Raw genomic sequence first — 19,916 nt, forward strand, 5'->3', positions numbered from 1 at the left:
GCCTTCTTCCTGCATGTTGAGACAGGGCCACCCCGTCCGTCCGTACGGCACGGCGCGCACGGAACAAACGTGAATCGCTGACATTTAAGTGAAGCCGCCGCCCCCTTTTGCCCGCTCTCTTCTGTTTTCCTTTTTCATGGATTGACTGCGACAGCTGTCAATGCGTGGTTCATCTTCGTGAAGTTGGGACAACGCCGGAGTGTGAGTAGACATCTCTGTTTTGTACTCCGACCATCATAATACTTGATTACTTTTGCGCTTCGAACTGCGCGTCCGGACGCGGTGTCCTAGACGCGTTTCCGCAGCTGTGTTGCAGTAGCTGCTTCATGTCACGTTCGCCTCGAAACTCAAGAGAAACATAGACGATGGAGAAAGCAGCAGCAGCATGTTCACCAGGGAGCCGCTGGATTTATAAAGCTACCTGCAGTCTGTGGACACGAGAGTCTATTTCTGTCTGTCCTCAGAGCTGCGGGCCCGTAGGACAATAACTACATTATGCATTGAAGGGACGTGAGCGATGTCAAGATGATCATTAGTCTTAAAACTGGTTAATGTGAGATTTCATTAGCTCCATCCTTAAAGTGAAGCAGATTTATACAAACAAAGCGGGTCCCCAAAGAAAAGTTGAACTTATTTCAGATTCACATTTTAACTCTCTTTCATCCAACAGACGCTTGTCCAGATATCTAACTATAACTATTGTAGAAATACAGAATCTGATGCGCTTCATGCAAAAAAAAAGGATCAGAATGGTGTGCAGGTTTATCTGGGCCTCAAATCAAACCACCTTCATGTGCACTGCAAACACTTCTGTGTGTAGTTGTGGAAAGGGTTGATGAATGGATGGAATCTTGGGGGTGCACTGCTTCATTTTTGTAGTTTTTCCTGATTCCAACATTTCACAGGAGCAACATGTGCCCCAGTGGGAACAAGTTAATGTCTGATGTGTGCCTGCCTACACCCCTGCATCCTTTCCCACACCACTCCCTCGTCTGTTCAAGAGGTTTCATCATTTCTGCAAGCAGGAACTGAACATAAGTTGTATTTTCACTTGCACACTCAGCCTAGAGGAATGCACTCCTGTGCTTTGTAAATGTCTCAGTGGCCCTCACGGTGGTATAGTTGTTGTAAATAAAACAAATGTAGCTGGGTATATACCCAGCATATTGTGCACGTCTGTGTTATGTAGCCAGACTGGAGGGAAGCCAGAATAAGGTTCTCTAAGATAGTACAGATAGCAAATACTGCACACTTTTAGTTTTATTACTCAACACCTCACTGTGTTTACTAAGCAGCGACTCCCTTGACGGCAGCTAAACTTTAAGCTTACTAAGTTACCAAAGAAATTAGAATGTGTGAATAATTTATTTCCGGGATCAGAGGCATCGTATGATAATTGAGAAAGGTTGCATTTACATCAGTTGTGTGACGCAACAGAAGTTATGACATAAGGGGTGTGTGGCTCCCTGATGTTGGATTAAAAGTTGGTCAAGAGGATGTTCCATTTTTCAAACTGTGTCAGTTAGACTTGTGGCTAACCTGGTGCTGTTATTTAAAGTAACTCCAGTTGATACTTAAAATCCTTCAGTATGTGTCTAAAAATCAGTGTTCTGGATAGAAATCTGAAACAAAGCAGTTTTGTTTCTTTATGTCAGAGTTTTTTGGCAAAGACAGTACGTTCAAAAATTTGGGGTCAACCAGGCAATTTCATGTTTGCCATGAAAGCTCACACTTTTATTCATAATCGCACAAGGGTTTTCTAATCATCAGTTAGCGTTTCAACACCATTAGCTACCACAGTGTACCATTGGAACACAGGAGGAATGGTTGCTGGAAATGTTCCTCTGTGTCCCTTTGTTCCACTAAAATCCACTGTTTCCTGCTAGAATAGTCATTTACCACATCAACAATGTCTCGACTGTATTTCAGATTAATTTAATGTTACCTTCATTAAAGAATAAAAGCTTTTCTTTTGTAAATAAGGATATTTCTATGTGACCCTAAACTTTTGAATGGTAGTGTACGTTCATCGCACGACAGCCATGTTTGTGTACACACATTTGTAAGGTGTTCCATCTATATTTACCCAGAATGCCGCTGGCTCGCAGCCTGTCTGTCACATCCCTGTCGGGACTGGAGGAGTGGGACGAAGAGTTTGAGTTGGAGGATGCTGTTCTTTTTGAAATTGCCTGGGAGGTTGCGAACAAAGGCAAGTGTTTGGCATGTTACTTAAAAGTTTTTGAAAGTAGGTAAAGAGCATAGAAATGTTTTAATGTGGTTTACTTTTTTTAAAAATTACTCTCTAATTTCTAAAAGTGGTCTGTCACATATGTATATGTCACAGGCCAAATTAGAATCCAGGCAGATTTTAAATCTGCCTAGGCAGAATTAGAATTTTGATTTCGCCTAGGCTAGGTTGAAATTTAGAATTGTTGAATATGATATGCTCTGTTAATGTAATTATTTGTTTTCCCTAAAATTATGTACCTTGAAATTTGGTTTTAGGTACAAGGTAAATAATTACTTTAGAAGTAATGTCAACTTTTGTCCTCAACACTTGGCAAAATAGGGTAAAAATTATGTTGTCAAGTAGTTTCTGGGTTTTTTTTTTTTTCATATACTGCATACCAAAATCCTGTTAGAGGGTTAGGGTTAGGGTTATTCTTTCTAATATACAGGCTATTGATATATCAAGATTGAAATCCGTACAACAACCATGGTAGGATTTTGATTTCGCCTAGGCAAAATCAAAATTCTAATTCTGCCTAGGTGGATTTAAAATCTGCCTGGATTCTAATTTGGCCTGTGACATATATATATATATATATATATATATATATATATATATATATATATATATATAAATAAATCAGCTTGGATCACATTATATCTTTGTCTCGACTTTGTGTGGCATGTTTACTGCACGTGTGAAGTCGGAGGCATCTACACCGTCATCCAGACCAAAGCCCGTCTGACCGCGGAGGAGTGGGGAGAGAACTATTTCCTGGTGGGTCCCTACGTGGAGAGCAATGTGCGCACTCAGGTGGAGCTGATCGAGCCCCCCAACCCCGCGCTGAAGCGAACCATTGACAAGATGAACGCCAGTGGCTGTAAGGTACTACCACACATACACAGTAAACACACACGCACAGCCACCTCCAAGTTGAATATACAGTGGATACAGAAAGTATTCAGACCCCTTGAAATTTTTCACTGTGTCATTGCAGCCATTTGCCAACATCAAAAAAGTTCATTTTATTTCTCATTAATGTACACTCAGCAACCCATCTTGACAGAAAAAAAACAGAAATGTAGAAATTTTTGCAAATTTATTAAAAAAGAAAAACTGAAATATCACATGGTCATAAGTATTCAGACCCTTTGCAGCGACATTCATATTTAACTCACATGCTGTCCATTTCTTCTGATCCTCCTGGAGATGGTTCTGCTTCTTTATTGGAGTCCAGCTGTGTTTAATTAAACTGATTGGACTTGATTAGGAAAGGCACACACCTGTCTGTATAAGACCTTACAGCTCACAGTGCATGTCAGAGCAAATGAGAATCATGAGGTGGAAGGAACTGCCCAAGGAGCTCAGAGACAGAATTGTGGCAAGGCACAGATCTGGCCAAGGTTACAAAAGAATTTCTGCAGCACTCAAGGTTCCTAAGAGCACAGTGGCCTCCATAATCCTTAAATGGAGAAAGTTTGGGACCACCACAACTCTTCCTAGACCTGGCCGTCCAGCCAAACTGAGCAATCGTGGGAGAAGAGCCTTGGTGAGAGAGGTAAAGAAGAACCCAAAGATCACTGTGGCTGAGCTCCACAGATGCAGTCGGGAGATAGAAGAAAGTTCCACAAAGTCAACTATCAGTGCAGCCCTCCGCCAATTGGGGCTTTATGGCAGAGTGGCCTGACAGAAGCCTCTCCTCAGTGCAAGACACATGAAAGCCCGCATAGAGTTTGCCAAAAAACACATGAAGGACTCCCAGACTACGAGAAATAAGATTCTCTGGTTTGATGAGACCAAGATTGAACTTTTTGGTGTTAATTCTAAGCGGTATGTGTGAAGAAAAGCAGGCACTGCTCATCACCTGCCCAATACAATCCCTACAGTGAAACATGGTGGTGGAGCATCATGTTGTGGGGGTGTTTTTCAGCTGCAGGGACAGGACGACTGGTTGCAATTGAAGGAAGGATGAATGCGGCCAAGTACAGAGATATCCTGGAGGAAAACCTCTTCCAGAGTGCTCAGGACCTCAGACTGGGCCGAAGGTTCACCTTTCAACAAGACAATGACCCTAAGCACACAGCTAAAATAACACAGGAGTGGCTTCAGAACAACTCTGTGACCGTTCTTGACTGGCCCAGCCACAGCCCTGACCTAAACCCAATTGAGCATCTCTGGAGAGACCTTAAAATGGCTGTCCACCAACGTTCACCATCCAACCTGACAGAACTGGAGAGGATCTGCAAGGAAGAATGGCAGAGGATCCCCAAATCCAGGAGTGAAAAACTTATTGCGTCATTCCCAAGAAGACTCATGGCTGTACTAGCTGAAAAGGGTGCTTCTACTCAATACTGAGCACAGGGTCTGAATACTTATGACCATGTGATATTTCAGTTTTTCTTTTTTAATAAATTTGCAAAAATTTCTACATTTCAGTTTTTTTCTTTTTGTCAAGATGGGGTGCTGAGTGTACATTAATGAGAAATAAAATGAACTTTTTTGATATTGGCAAATGGCTGCAATGACACAGAGAGTGAAAAATTTCAAGGGGTCTGAATACTTTCCGTACCCACTGTATATGTTCACCTCACCGTAGTTGGAGACATTATGAAGTGAGAATTGTGAGTTTGTGCTCCAATAGAGAGCCTCAACACCTCTTTCTGGCCATGACCACAGCTCTGAAACCCAGTGACATTTCCCCACAAAGGTTAGAGGTCGTATCGGTGTCTGGCTGTCTCTTACTCTCACACACAGACCCAATCCAGAAATAGATTACTGATACCTCAACACTTTGTGCTGTGTCACTCGGGGAGGAACTGTGGGTCAAGGATAGGAGTAGTAGTGGAGCTATTTTGAAGGGACGGTGCAGCCATTTTGGGTTTACCTTGAATCACACACGACAGGCCAGAACAAAGTTAGAGGAGCTGAAATTCAGTTTTTCGTAAAAGACATTTAGGCCCAGTAGTTTAGCTAGTCATTTCCAATTTAGTTACATTTTAAATATGCTGTATTTTAATGTATATTGATAATAAAGGCATCTTATCTTAAATGTGATTATGTGTCCACAAGAGAAACTCTGTCATGTTTAATCTGACAGAACTCCTATATGTCATATAATCAGTTAGATGTATTTGGAATATGTAAAGTAATAATTCCTATTTTTGTAAGCTTTTAATCACTACTATGTAAATTACACAGGTAAAATCACACCATAAATAACCACATAGGGCAGGGGTGTCAAACATACAGCCTGCAGGCCAGAGGGTTCAATCCGGCCCACAGCACAACTTTGTAAAGTGTGGAAATTACAGAGAAGACTTTAATTGCAAATTTGTAAAACAGTATATTTAAAATAATTTCGAGACCATGATAAATTGTTTTGATCATAAAGTGAAATACTAGATTGTTCATTGTTCTTTTATCGTTTTTTGTGTCTTGCTTTTGTGCTTTCTCTTTTGTCATTTTGTGTCTCATTTTTCGAATATTTTGTCTTGTTTCTGTTTTTGTCTTTTTTCCTCTGACTCATGTTTTTGTTCTTTTGTTTCTCATTTATCATGTTTTTTGTTGTTTTTGTGTCGTTTGTACTTTTTTTTGGCAATTTGTAGCTTTTTTGTTTATCTTTTTGTGTCCTTTTTTGTTATGTGTCATTTGTCAAATTTTTTGTCATTTTATCTCATTTTTGTAATATTTTTGTCTTGTTTTTGTTGTTTTTTTAATCTTTTTTTGTTGTCTAACTTGTTGTTTTGATCATAAAATAAAATACTATAGTTCAGTTCTGGAAACCTGAGACTGAATCTTTTGTGCTTTTGTAGATACACTGTGATCTGTAAGTTGTAATATGTGAATGATTTATGTAGTTTTTTGTAAGAAATTTCAAATTGTTCATGATGTTTTATAAAAAGATAATTCCTTAAATGTGAACATTTTCAGAATTTTCTGTTTTGCATTAAAGGGAAGAATTGGAGTTGTGCAAAGTTGTTTAAATCAATACACTGGGCTTTAAGAAAGTTCCTTGAAGATGTTTTACCTCTCATCCAAGAGGCTTCTTCAGTTCTGGTGGTGGTTGGTGTTGCCTGAGCTTTTAAACCTCTGAAGTGTGTTCAGGGGTATTATTATTCCAACCACCATTACCAAGACCCGTCTGACTACTCAGCGATGGTCGTTGGGAGTATGGTATGATGGTTGTTGGTATAATAATAGTCCTGACCTCTTGGATGAGAGCTGAAACGTCTTCAGGGAACTTTCTTAAAGTCCAGTGGATTGATTTAAACAACTTTGGATAACCATGGCCTGGATGAATGAGAACCTACACAGATATTTGGAGTTGTGATTTTTTTTTTATAGGTTATTATGCTGTGATTGTATCGGTCCGGCCCACTTGAGATGAAATTGGGCTGAATGTGGCCCCTGAACTAAAATGAGTTGGACATACCTGACATAGGGTTTTGACCTTATTATGTACATGTAATTTTGTTACATTGCATGCTTAGAATCTTATTCATTTGTTTGAATTTTTTTCATTATTTATCTAGTTCACTAATTGCTTTTTTTTTTTTTTTACATTTGTTCATTGGAAACCACTTTGGGAACATCACTGATGAGGGATTGATAAAACTTATAGATAGATAGATAGATAGATAGATAGATAGATAGATAAACTTTATTGTCCCTTTCAGGAAATTTGTCTTGGACAGCAGAGCTACTGGCTACAGGCACAGTGTACATACAAAAGAAAAAAGAGCACGAGACAACATAAAAACAGTTACATTTGCAGAGGTCGGCCACAAGCATGGTCAAGTTACTACACAGGATTAAAGTGCGGTGCTCATTACAATAATCAGCGAAAATAAGTAGGAACAGTATAAAATGATCAATAATGGTAAAATAATAAAACATGGATAAAAGAGGAATATAATGACAGATAAGAGAAAGGTGGCAGTAGATAGCCTACAATAAATAAGCAATAAAACAGAAAAAAATACAAAAAATATTTAAAAAAAAAGATAGACTAATATTTAATAACAATTGCAGGAAACGCAATTTATGTAGATTGTTTGTTAAGAATATCGTATCTTATAATATCTCCTCTTGGCTTAGTGTAGCTTATGTTATCTGAGCTTTAATGAGCTTATCTTGGTTTTCAGTGTTATACAATCAAACTATTTTTATTATTCTGTATTTAAAAGTAAAATAAAGTCAAAACTAGGAGTTAGTATTCAACTTCATCTCTTTTAATGCGTCTCACTAAATGTAATTCAGGTAATAATTAAAAAAAGAGAAATATCTTCTCCATGTCCCTACAGGTCTATTTTGGCCGCTGGCTGATTGAGGGCAGTCCTTATGTTGTTCTAATCGACGTTGCCTTCACCGCCTGGTCCCTGGACCGCTGGAAGAGCGAGCTGTGGGAACTCTGTGACATCGGCGTGCCCTGGTTCGACCGTGAGGCCAACGATGCCGTGTTGTTTGGCTTCCTGACAGCTTGGCTTCTTGGAGAGGTCGGCAGCAAAAACTACATGTCACAGAGCTGAGACTGTTGGGATTTGGAAATTCATGTGCAGAAAGAAAAATGATTATCTAAATCTCTGTGCATAGTGTGAATGGATCTTACAATTAAAAAATAAAATGCATGCAAAACTGTAGAAAACATACACAGTTTGACCTTTTGCTTCATACTGATCCTGTGTTCCTTAATCCTGCAGTATGTCGCCCAGAGCGAGGATCCTCCACATGTTGTCGCCCATTTCCACGAGTGGTTAGCCGGTCTGGGCCTGGTGTTGTGTCGACACAGACAGCTGCCTGTTGCAACCATCTTCACCACCCATGCCACACTGCTGGGACGCTACCTGTGTGCTGGAAATGTGGATTTCTATAACAAGCTTGCAGAGGTATGTGTGTTTTTACTAGAGCTGGACCCAAATATCCGAATATTCATTCGCTACGGCGGTATCCGGATATTAATTTTGGTATCCGAATATTCGGCCCGCCCCCCGGTGGGACATTACCAGGCAGAACGAATATTCGGCGTTACTGTCTTCCTTCCGCCTTCGGCCTACATCGGCTCATATTGGCTCATCCCGTTGTGTGATCACATAAACATGTACAAATATGTCTATGACGTATACACTTATGTCTGCGTGATCACCCCCTCCTCCTCCCAGACGAAAATAGGAATATTCGGAGCTCGTCTCTTCCCTTCGCCTTCGGTCCACTTCGGCTCATCCCACCGTGTTCGGCTCATCTCGGCTTATCCATTCGTGTTTGTTACCACCACCCAAATGGTCGGGTGGCTGCCGACTCTGACATCACGTTTCACTTCGTTGCATAAACACAAGACAAGATGCCGAAGACCTCCGCTGTTTGGGAATTCTTCAGTTTAACTGAAGACAAAACGTAGGCAGTGTGCAAAATTTGCGTCTGGGAGACCAGACGAATGGATCCGAATTTTCGGGCCGTCTCCGCCATAACCCCCACCCCCCACCCCACCCCCTGTCAGACGTGGGGCGGAACGAATATTCAGATATTCGTCTTTAATAGGGCCCAAATATCTGGAGACCAAAAACCATTATTCGGGCCAGCCCTAGTTTTTACTTTACGCTTAGTTTTTTTTTTTTTTTTTTTTTTTACTCTGCCAAGGAACGCGGCGATGTTATGTTGCGATTCCCGCTGGTTAGTAAGTCTGTCTGTTTGCAACATTACTCAAAAATGGACCAACAGATTTCAATTCAATTTTCAGGCAAGGTCAGAAATGACACAACAACCAACTGATCACATAATCATGTGATCATCAGCAGGAGGATTTATTGGGACTTATCTGTCAGAAATGATACAAGGAACAATTGATTAAATTGTGGGGGTGTTTCTGAGTCCCATCAATTCCTGCCACCCACTACATGTTTAAGTCATACGATTTGGTAGCGGTATATAACGTATATATCCATAACACACGCCTGTGCTCAGAGCAAGGCCATTTTGTTTGTGGGTGCATCTATGTTAAATGGCCACATTCTATGTTGCCGTGATTTCTCATCATCCATAACTAATAAAAATAAATGCTGCATCTCTAAAAAAAAAATTGTTGTCTTTCTGACAATGCCATATGGGGGAAGGAGCAGCCTTGGCGGAGTACTGTGCTTTCTGAGTGCTTTTTTTTGTTACAAATGCAGTTGTTGAATTTGATTTAAAAAAAGGCACATAATCAGACAGATTTTATTATTTGAATAGTAATGGAGTATTGTTGTTGACTATTCCACAATCTTTCTGTCCTGTTTGCATCTCGTCGTGTCAGTTTAATGTAGATAAGGAAGCCGGCGACAGACAGATCTACCATCGCTACTGTCTGGAGCGAGCGGCTGCACATTGTGCCCATGTCTTTACCACAGTGTCACAAATTACAGCCATTGAGGCAGAACACCTGCTCAAGAGGAAACCAGGTGCGTGAAAGTGAATTCATGTATGATGTTGCACTCAGAAAATACCCCCGATGGTCACCAGAATCGATCATCATCAGTCAGCGTGCTTCTTCACTGCTTTCAGTGTAGAGTTTCCAAAGTTGAACTGATTTCTGTGCCTCTGTTTTTGATTAAACCCCCTCTATCTCTCCCCATTGCACACAGACGTTGTCACTCCCAACGGTCTCAATGTGAAAAAGTTCTCAGCTGTGCATGAGTTTCAAAATCTCCATGCTCAGAGCAAAAATCGGATCCAAGAGTTCGTCAGGGGACACTTCTACGGGTCAGAACAAACAACACGACATCGCAACACCATCAAAACTTTAATAATTCAGTCAGAAGAGCAAGAATACAGTCAAATTCTGAAAAAAAAACTTAAAAAATAGGTTGAAATAATGTGTGCATTGTAAATTTTTAATGGTCAGCACAGTTATTGTTTTGACTCCAGGCACCTTGACTTCAACCTGGACAAGTGCTTGTTCCTTTTCATAGCTGGAAGGTACGAATTCTCCAACAAAGGAGCCGACATCTTCTTGGAAGCTTTAGCCAGACTCAACTATCTACTGAGAGTAAGTATGTGAAGCTGTGTCAGCAGATTGGAGGAGGAATTGGGGAATGTTGTGTGCAAAACTCTGTTTCTGGATCTGTCACAGGTCAACCACAGCGATGTGACGGTCATTGCGTTCTTCATCATGCCTGCTCGGACAAACAACTTCAATGTGGAGACGCTGAAAGGCCAAGCAGTCAGGAAGCAGCTCTGGTGAGGTTTCAACAAAATCGAGCATCTAAATCACTTTTAGACGTTTTTAAAATGGAAAAGTGGTTCACCTTGTCTTTATTGACAGGGATACAGCTCATACTGTGAAGGAACGTTTCGGAAAGAAGCTCTATGAGTCTCTTCTAGTGTAAGTTGCCCTTTTTCAGTTTACCTCATGGAATCTGTAAGATGTGGAATGACATGTCTTTTATCTCCACCAAATAGAAAGCCAGCAAGAATCACCTGCCGAATAAAAATTTACTGTTAACAAGCAAAATACAGAGGTTTTCAATCCGTGTATGGTTCGCTCATTAGTTTTTTCGTTTCAAAATAAAATGAGAAAAAATAAATAATCGTTTGTTTTTTGTTTTTTTTATTTAAAAATTTAATTTCAAAAACAAAAAGTATCACTCCTTATTAAAGTCTGTATCCATGTAAATATCACCTACAGACGGTAAAAAGAAATGTGCTGGCGACATAAAAAAAACATGTATTTTTATGAACAGTGAGGATTGGAAATGATGTAACCAACGATAAAATTAGAAACCACAGTCTAACTCATCATGCCACCGATCAGTCCTATGAACATTCCGCTTCATCCACATAGAGTTATTTACATTTTAATACTTAAACATACTTACTTGGACTATTACAGCAATTTTTTTCACACTGAGATCATGAGCTCTCAATGTGATGCGCCTACTCCCTCTGAATAAAACAAACATGTCTTCAGTGTTTTCAGAGTACGTGATGCAGAGTTTGGGACTCCAGGACGTAGGACAGAGAAGTAAAGTCAAGTCGCCACGAGCTCTGACTTTGATTTCCGGTTCTGCCGGTAGCTTCAAAATGGGAAAAGGCTTTTTTGGTTTAAACCTTAAAATTGGTAAAAATGCAGCGTTATCCATACACGGATTTTTCCCTTTTCACCCAGATATAGCTAGCTTGAGATTCTATGCAAAAATGCTGTTTAAAACCTAATATTCTTGTTTTTGATAGGGGCACAATCACATAACTTGCATGTAAGATCCCAGCAGATCAAGCCTCCAACTGTAAATGTTTCTTTTCACCTTTAACTCTTTTGTTTAGTGGGCAGCTGCCAGATGTGTCGAAGATGCTGGACAAGGAGGATTTCACCATGATGAAGCGTGCCATTTTTGCGACTCAGAGACAGTGCCAGCCTCCGATCTGTACCCACAACATGCTGGAGGACAGCAGCGACCCAATTCTCAACTGCGTCCGCCGCATCGGCCTTTTCAACAGCTCAGCGGACCGAGTCAAGGTAGGTAATGGGAGAAACTACTAAAAATTCTGGCCCTCGCTCCAAGGAAAATGTCTTCTTGCCTTTTGGGGGTGATTTTATTAATCAGTCAGGTTGTATTCATGTTTTTTAACACTTGGTCTGTGACAGTAGTTGTATCTATGCTTAGCTAGTCGTGTGTAAAATGTTTATTTGGGCAGAAACTGCAAGAGTCTCCATGATTCATGGGTCTGCTGCACCTATCAGTCCATTGGGTGACTTGTAAAATACATCATGTTGTTGTTATGAAGTGGAGCTGGGTCATTCCGTAAATAATTGATCAGTGCTACTCACCTAAACCTAAAAGAATCAGCTATTTTTGTTGCACAATAACTTTCATCATAATGTGAATATCTCCAGTGTTGAAAGCCCTCGAAGTATATTTTTCATTTACATTATTTTCTCCACAGTTTTTGAGGACTCAACTGCTTATATCAAGGTCATAACAAAAAATCCCATTTGAGCTCTGTTAATAATTGCAGCCAAATTAATTTCATTTAGTTGTTTTATCAAAGCAAGTTACAGCATATAAAATGGTCTCATTTTCACTTGCATGTTGACACTAGGCTTGTCTTATAGCCATGATTCTTTCCATGTCAAAACTATTTTCTAATATAGTTTTATTATAATACTTGCAAATGTAGCTTATGAATGTGAAAATGAGAAAAAATATTGGTGTTGACATGTTTTATATAATGGGTTGGACAAATCACAGTGAAAAAAGAAAATTTGTCGCATCCAGAGCTTCTTTGAGAGTTTTTCGGATTCTACTCTGTGTGTTTGGTTCTTGTTTTGTCAGTTTGTTCTGTTGCTCTGTTTACAATACTGGATTGTGAACAACAGCGATGATGTCGAATCTTGGTATCTTTTCTTTTCTACAAGTTGGGATAATGACTGAGCAGGAATGATTATGGTTTTAATTTCTTTGAGTTAATAAGTCTCAAGTTTTACATTTTATAAGTGTCAAAATGTGTCGGTATTATAAAGTTATTTTAACACAGAATAAATTGTGTCTACAAGATTATCCTGGTATTAAAATAATGGTAAAAATATGATTTTTCATTTGCTGTAATGTGTTCTGACCAACCACCAATCCCACATGATGATTTAACCTTTGAAAGCTTCTCAAAGTTTTCTTCTGTGAATTATGCTTTCTTGTAGGGTTTCTGCTGGGTCTATGCTATAGACATTCAATTGGTGCAGTTTTGATGATGAAATTATGACATAATCCCATGATATTGATACTCAAAGTTTGTTGTAGGAAAACAAAATTGTGCAGAACAAAAATGACATTTTGGCTTGAGATTGTGAGACCTGAAGTGGATGCAAAACCGACTTGGTTGTAGTTTTCAGTGGCATTCAAATGTGTTGTTTATCCTTGAAAATTTAACTTCTTTTTCTTCTGTACTGCATGAAGTTATTAAGGCTGTAAAATGCTACAAAAAATAGTTCTGAATTTGTCAGATTTACTTGATTTTATATGAACTGATCCGGCTTGATGCTCACACTGTTTGCCCTCACACTGTCTATCTGTGATACTGAATAATATCTCCATCCATCAGATTATCTTTCATCCAGAGTTCCTGTCATCCACCTCCCCTCTACTTCCAATGGATTATGAGGAGTTTGTAAGAGGATGCCACCTCGGCGTCTTCCCCTCTTACTATGAGCCTTGGGGCTACACACCAGGTAGAGATCACGCATATGGATATTGTGTCTGTATGATGTGTGGATGAAAATCCTCATCAGGCTTCACCGTTTATGTCATTATCAGCTGAGTGCACTGTCATGGGAATTCCTTCAATCTCTACCAACCTGTCGGGGTTCGGCTGTTTCATGGAGGAGCACATAACAGACCCAACAGCCTATGGTGCGCGTCTTTACGTACTATCGTCTAAATTTCTCCTTGATTCTCAAAACATGTTAGTTGTTTTCCAAAAAGATGAGCACATCATGCCTTTTGCAGGCATTTACATCCTGGATCGGCGGTTCCGGGGGGTCGACGAGTCGTGTAACCAGCTCACTTCGTTCCTGTTCCAGTTCTGCAAGCAGAGCCGGCGCCAGCGGATTATCCAAAGGAACCGGACTGAGCGCCTGAGTGACCTCTTGGACTGGAGATACCTCGGCAAGGTGAGATAACAGACCCCATACAGGGACTTGTTCCTCCGCCAAGGAACGTGACAGAGTTATTTGACGATCAGAGTACATTTGTCTGTTCGCAACATTACTCAAAAACAAACCAATGGATTTGGATGAAATTTTCAGAGAAGATCAGAAATGACTCAAGAGCCAACTGATTAGATTTTGGCAGTGATGTGGCTTATAGTGTGGATACACGGATTTATGTATCGTTGCGACATAGCTACACACGTCACTGTAACTATGACAACCAGTGAACGCGGATTGCGATCCTACTACAAATCAATCGCTGCCGGCTTATCGGGACTTATGTCGGAAATCATACATGGAACAATTGATTAAATTGTGTGGATGTTTCGGAGTCCCATCAATTCCTGCCACCAACTACATATCTAGGTCAGTATCTGTACATAATGTTCACATGCATCACACATGCCTGTGCTCACTGCATGGCCATTTTTATTAAAGATTTCGGCCCTCGGAAATGATACGACTGAGCAGCCTTGGCACAGTACTGCGCTCCTTGAGTGATTTTCTTGTTTGCTAATGCAACAACTTCAGAGTTAATTCTTTTTTTTTCCCTTCTATTCTGCGTTAGTATTACATATCTGCCCGTCATATGGCCTTGGCTAAAGCCTTCCCTGACACCTACCTGTATGAACCTCATGATCCCACATCGGTGAGTTAACTTAATTGCGTTTATGGAAGTGAGGTCGTTTCAGTTTCATCATCTTGAGATTCTAATGTTTCGTTCTGGTCCTCAGACTACAGGTTTCCGTTACCCCCGACCAGCTTCGGTGCCCCCATCTCCGGCTCTGTCCCGCCACTCCTCCCCCCGTCACAGCGAGGCCGAAGACAATGACGAAGACGAGCGCTATGACGAGGATCTGGAGGCAGAAAAGGACCGAGTGAACATCCGTCAGCCCTACTCCATGCCGTTCAAAAACAAACCGTCTGCTGCCAACGGAGCCAACGAGAGCAGTGATGGTGATGGAAGCGAGAAAAACTAAGATGGGCCCACGCACACATACAGTACATGCTACACCTCACTAGTGAAACTTTATCTGTGGCAGTCGTTGAAGTCATCCATGTACTTGCAAATAAGTGCAGTTGTGTGAGTACACCCAATGAATTTGATATCGGCATGTTGTGAAAAATTGTATCACTGTCAGTGTCTTCCCAACCTGTGTGTACCTCAGACTTTTTACAAATATCCGTCAGTTTCGGCATTGTTTCAGTTACACCAGCAGTGCAGCCAGTGATATGCTTTAGGGGATAAATGTAGCAGCTAAGAAAGAGTGACAGCTCAATCTGAAGAAAAAAATCAGGATTGCTGGATTGTATAGTGTACTAACACTGGATAACATAGGTCTAAAGCATTGGAAAAACTAACAGGATTATTATAAGTCTCTGGAAATGGGTTTTATACTTAATTCAAAGGTGAGTCAGATCAGGGAATACAACAAAACCCTCCTTTCTACCAGCTTGTCATCTTAATGCATTTAAAGCAGAATTTTTTCCTTTGAAAAGTCTCACGTAAAGACATTAGAGTCGGCATCTGTTCTTGTGTCTCACTTCTTTTGACGATACAGTGTTTCAAACACAATTGTCCACCTTGTTGTAGCCTCTTTCTTTCTTTCATATGTGTTGTTTACTGCAAAACTTCCCAGAATGGAAATAAGACGCAGAACACACACATGCACAGGTACCATCAGAAAAAAAAATTCTGTCCTTTTGAGAATAGCATCAGCAGGTGTGTGTTTTTCATTTCGTTTCTGTGCCTTATTGTGTCAGTGATGATTGCTGGTGAACAACCTCATACTCCTACAGTGTGTGTGTGTGTGTGTGGAGATGGTTTAATCTCAGTTTTCTTGTATTTATTTGTGAAAGGAAACAAGGTGGAAAAAACAGGACTGTGTTCTGAGATGGTATCTGTTTTTTGAGGTGGCAAATCTAAGAGAAAGGGCTACAGAAGGAGCTAGAGGACATCTTTAATATGTGGAAAAAGGTTTTACCAGGCGTTTACTCACTACTCCCTGTAAGAGTTGTATCATTTGCTCCGATCTTGCACCAGATGAACTTATAATAAAATTGAACAAATATATATATGTATATATATATATATACACAGCTGTTAGTGTTTTACAACTAATAATGTCTGTTCTTTCATTGTGTACATGCAGTTTATTGAAACACATATCCAAGAGTCTGTAGGGTTTTCACATTCTCAGTAACACACTGATGCAGTGATCCATCGTCCACACAGCATACCCACCATAAGCCATCTAATTTATCTGGAGTTTTGCAGTGGATCTTCCTCCTGTCTTGTAGGTAAATCCTCCATTGTCCTCACCTGCTTCAGCACAAGTAAACTCTACCCCCGTGACCTTTGCAAACTGAGAGGAGCAAGAAAATAAACGTTAAAATCAGAATTTTACAACAGAAAAAATCTCACTTCGGTTTATGTTATAGAAGATGTGTTGCATAACTATTTCCAATCCACTCTGTAGTGATGTAAAGTCACATAAAACTTAATTTCAAGTGCATACATTTGAGGTACTTGTACATTTATTGTGCTACCTTCTAGGCCACTGTTACTTATTGCGGCTTTTCAAATTAGAAATAACAGCAACGCACTGAAAACTTTTTATTTAAGATGTTGTTTGCAAAGTTGCTTAAACTGACAGTGCATTGTAACTAAACTGGACCCTATAGGGAACTCTGTCAAAAAAACACCATGAAGCACTTCAGTCCATTTAAAATCATTACAAAACTACACATATCATTGATAAATTTAAATTTTAAAAACAGAATTAGCAAAGAGTATGGTGAATTTGTAAAGCAAACCAGAATTGTAAAGGCCAAGTTTGTGCAGCTCAACAATTTTCTGGTGGAAATATTTGTCATTGAGTCAAAGAATGTTCAAGCAGCTGTGAACTTAAAGTTTTAAGTTTTGCTTTTACAAAATATAACAGATAAATACTGATTTCATCAGAGGATTTGAAGTGTAGAAATTATAGCGTTTGTTGCTTCAAAGCGTAAGAATGAAGTCCTATAAAATCTAAAATATGAGCCACAGTGGAGATCTTTCTGCAGAACTTTACATGCAGGACTTTTAATTGAACATCTTGATGCTTTTTAGTAGAAAATGCTGTCATGCAAGACTTACAGAGTAAACTATTCCAGAAGGAGTTGTATGTCGCGCTGCCGGTCACAGCCCCAAGTTTGGCTGGATTCCTCCTCACTGTGTGCACCGAGAAACCATCAGGCCCACTGACCTCCACCTCCACCACATGATAGTCACTTAACCTGAGGCATGAAGGAATGTGAAACTGGATGATTCAAGGAGACGTGAATGGCTGAATGAGGTCAGATTGTTGGAGAGACTCACGCTGTGTCTGATACAATCTCTCCCTGAACACCAGTGAAGCCAAGCATTCCCGCTGCCAGTGCCGCTGCTGCCATGGTGTTCACATTGTTTGGCGCAAGTGGGCACAATTCTGCCACTGAGCCTCTGAATAAAACTCTCCGGCCCTCTCCCTCCGTCCAATCGCTGAGGACGTCTCCTGTGAGCCGGAAGCAGGATGGATGCTTGGACATTCTGATAAACAAAGCCTGGAAAGAAGCCAAGAGAAGAAATGGTTGAATTAGAGGACAGAGAAGTTCACCACAGACATGCACGGCCAAATTTAGCAACAATGAGCCACATTCAGCTGCTAGTGTGCTCCCGTTACTCAGGCAAAAGCAATGTCAGCTTTATATTTGTAGTCCAAAATCTGTTTTGAGTTTGTGTAGCAATGAAGATCTGGGCAAACAGGACCCACTCTGGCCACCAGCTGTTCACCCTGCTGCCATCAGGGAAGAGACTCACCTTAAAATGAAGGAGTAACAGGCTGAGAAACAGCTTTTTCCCATGGTCTATCAGACTTCTGAACTCAAAACAGTTATGCACAGTGTCACTTTAATGGTTCTAATGCTGCTTACGTGCAATCTCCTGCCCATATTTATTCTATTTTACTGTTTTTGTTTGATTTCATCTGCCTCCCACACTGTATTGGATATATCTCGCCTTTTTTTGCAGATGTTGTAATTCTTAATATAGTCTTGTTTCATAGGTACATTTGATTTTATTATTTAATGTTGTTAATTTAGCTTGTTATCAATGCACCGTCCAGTGGCAGCTATGTAGATTTTCGTCATGCCCCCATGTATGATGACAATAAAGATAATCTAATTCTTTAAATCAAACATCCTCACAGTTTACACACTGTCAAGAGCCACTGCATACCTCGTTATAACACCACAATACCTTCAATTTCCCACTATCGTTCATTCTCTGGATGTCTTGGCCTCCCCATAATGCACCACTGGGGATGTAGAGCGTCCTTTCATACTGCCAAGCAGCCTGACGCAGCTTCTGGTTCAGATCCGGATCAGAGAGGGCTGAGGGAGATCCCACCTGAGAGGAGGACAAACAAAAGCATAAAACAGGATGCTGTGAAATCCTTCTATTACATGAATTACTTTTAATGGAGGAGAATCTAAATTTCAGTGAAGTCATCATTCTGGCATCTTAAAAAAAATACAGCTAAAATCTGAAATTGTATGACCAAGCAAGACTTAAAGAAGTTAGTGTATGCATTTATTTTATCCAAGATGGGCCACTGTAATTGCATTTCCTGTTGAATGTTAAAAGTTGAATTTGAGGCTCTATTTATTATAAACTAAGACATGACAAACTTGTGCCTCTCTATGCTGTTGTGTCTGAGGAACCCATCTACATTATTACTGAATATCAGAAAAGTTCACTGAGCCTGACAGGCCTCTCAGATTTGCCGAAACTGGTCAGTTACTGGAGCAGAGAGTTCAAACCAAACATGGTGAAATGTTTTGTTTTGTTTTGTTTTTTAGAAGTTATGCTGCCCACTGGTGGAATCAACCACACATATGCCCAACTGTAGCCATTTTTAATGTGCCATTTTGACATACTTGGTAATTTCAAACATGTCAGTGTTTTTTACTGTCTGTATTTTTATTTCTTTCATAGCTCATGTTTAAATCTTTTTTCTACTGTTTGAATTTTAATGTTTCTACACAGATTTTTATTTCTCTCTCTCTCTTTTTTAAAACATTTTTGCATTTTAATGCTCCATGTAAAACACTTACTGTTTTTGCATCTCACTGCACATATTGTATGAGTATGTGACAAAAACTGCTCAGTGTGAATCCATGAATTGGCTTAGTGCATAAAATGTGCAGAAAACCAGACAAAAATCTCACCAAAAAATGAGACTGAGACAGAAAACGGAGCCCAAAATCTTTCACTATCTGAGGATGGCACACCTCTATAATCACATCACACCGCCTGTAAAACACACATTTGTTGGTAATTAAAGTTTAAAACGGATGTTAAGGAACATTAAAACATATCAGTGGCAGTCCTGAGATAACGCTACGTGGGTTTTATGTTGGTATGTCAGTGTGTGAGCGGGCACCTGTCTGCAAAGGATGTCAGATCACAAAGTATGAGCTCAGCAGGAACTGAACCCTTGAGCTTGTCAGGATTTCTGTTCCAGACAAAAGCCAGAGTTAAGCCAAGGGCAGATCCATCTTTGAGGATCTTTTCCACAAGGTATTGCCCTAAATCACACACACATATATACACAAGCATATGTCAGAAAATAATATACAGTATTTCAAAGATTGTGTGTGGGAGGTTTGGAAGAGGGAATTCAGACCTAGATGTCCATATCCTACCACTCCGATCCTTTGGGAGGAAGAGTCGGTTGCCATGTCCTGTGCAAAGCAAGCAAACAAGCTAATAAAAGAACATTCACCTGCAGCACTAAAACACTGACACACACCCACACACATACATGCATATCTATGTATGACCTTAAACCCTACCTGATATCCGCGAAGTGCTTCTTGACGACTGTTACACTTCCTGCATTTATTGCTGATACTACCTGATAGTCTTACAGCCCTGTTGAGCTGAGTCTCCGACTGTGGAGTTTAATAACCTGGCCACAAACCCCAGGAATT

General features: G+C 40.1%; 2 protein-coding genes across 2 annotated transcripts; one reads left to right on the forward strand and one right to left on the reverse strand.

Moving 5' to 3' along the window:
- gys1 (glycogen synthase 1 (muscle)) lies at positions 1-15,975 on the forward strand. The gene is made up of 16 exons (XM_022207486.2): positions 1-201; positions 2,091-2,209; positions 2,934-3,115; positions 7,534-7,725; positions 7,930-8,115; positions 9,516-9,660; positions 9,844-9,961; positions 10,127-10,247; positions 10,332-10,438; positions 10,524-10,583; positions 11,522-11,714; positions 13,295-13,421; positions 13,507-13,602; positions 13,699-13,862; positions 14,470-14,550; positions 14,636-15,975. The coding sequence occupies exons 2-16, from the start codon at positions 2,092-2,094 to the stop codon at positions 14,879-14,881; spliced, it is 2,136 nt and encodes a 711-aa protein (XP_022063178.1). The 5' UTR covers positions 1-201; position 2,091; the 3' UTR covers positions 14,882-15,975.
- Positions 15,976-16,095: 120 nt separating this feature from the next.
- Positions 16,096-19,900, reverse strand: aspdh (aspartate dehydrogenase domain containing). Its single transcript, XM_022207487.2, has 8 exons — positions 19,779-19,900; positions 19,610-19,667; positions 19,367-19,511; positions 19,152-19,236; positions 18,181-18,330; positions 17,263-17,486; positions 17,041-17,180; positions 16,096-16,267 (listed from the first exon to the last, which is right to left on the reverse strand). Exons 2-8 carry the CDS (start codon positions 19,662-19,664, stop codon positions 16,230-16,232), a joined length of 837 nt encoding a protein of 278 aa, XP_022063179.1. The 5' UTR covers positions 19,665-19,667; positions 19,779-19,900; the 3' UTR covers positions 16,096-16,229.
- Positions 19,901-19,916: the final 16 nt, after the last annotated feature.

The sequence above is a fragment of the Acanthochromis polyacanthus genome, chromosome 21 (assembly GCF_021347895.1).
Source record: "Acanthochromis polyacanthus isolate Apoly-LR-REF ecotype Palm Island chromosome 21, KAUST_Apoly_ChrSc, whole genome shotgun sequence".
Lineage (NCBI taxonomy): Eukaryota > Metazoa > Chordata > Actinopteri > Pomacentridae > Acanthochromis > Acanthochromis polyacanthus.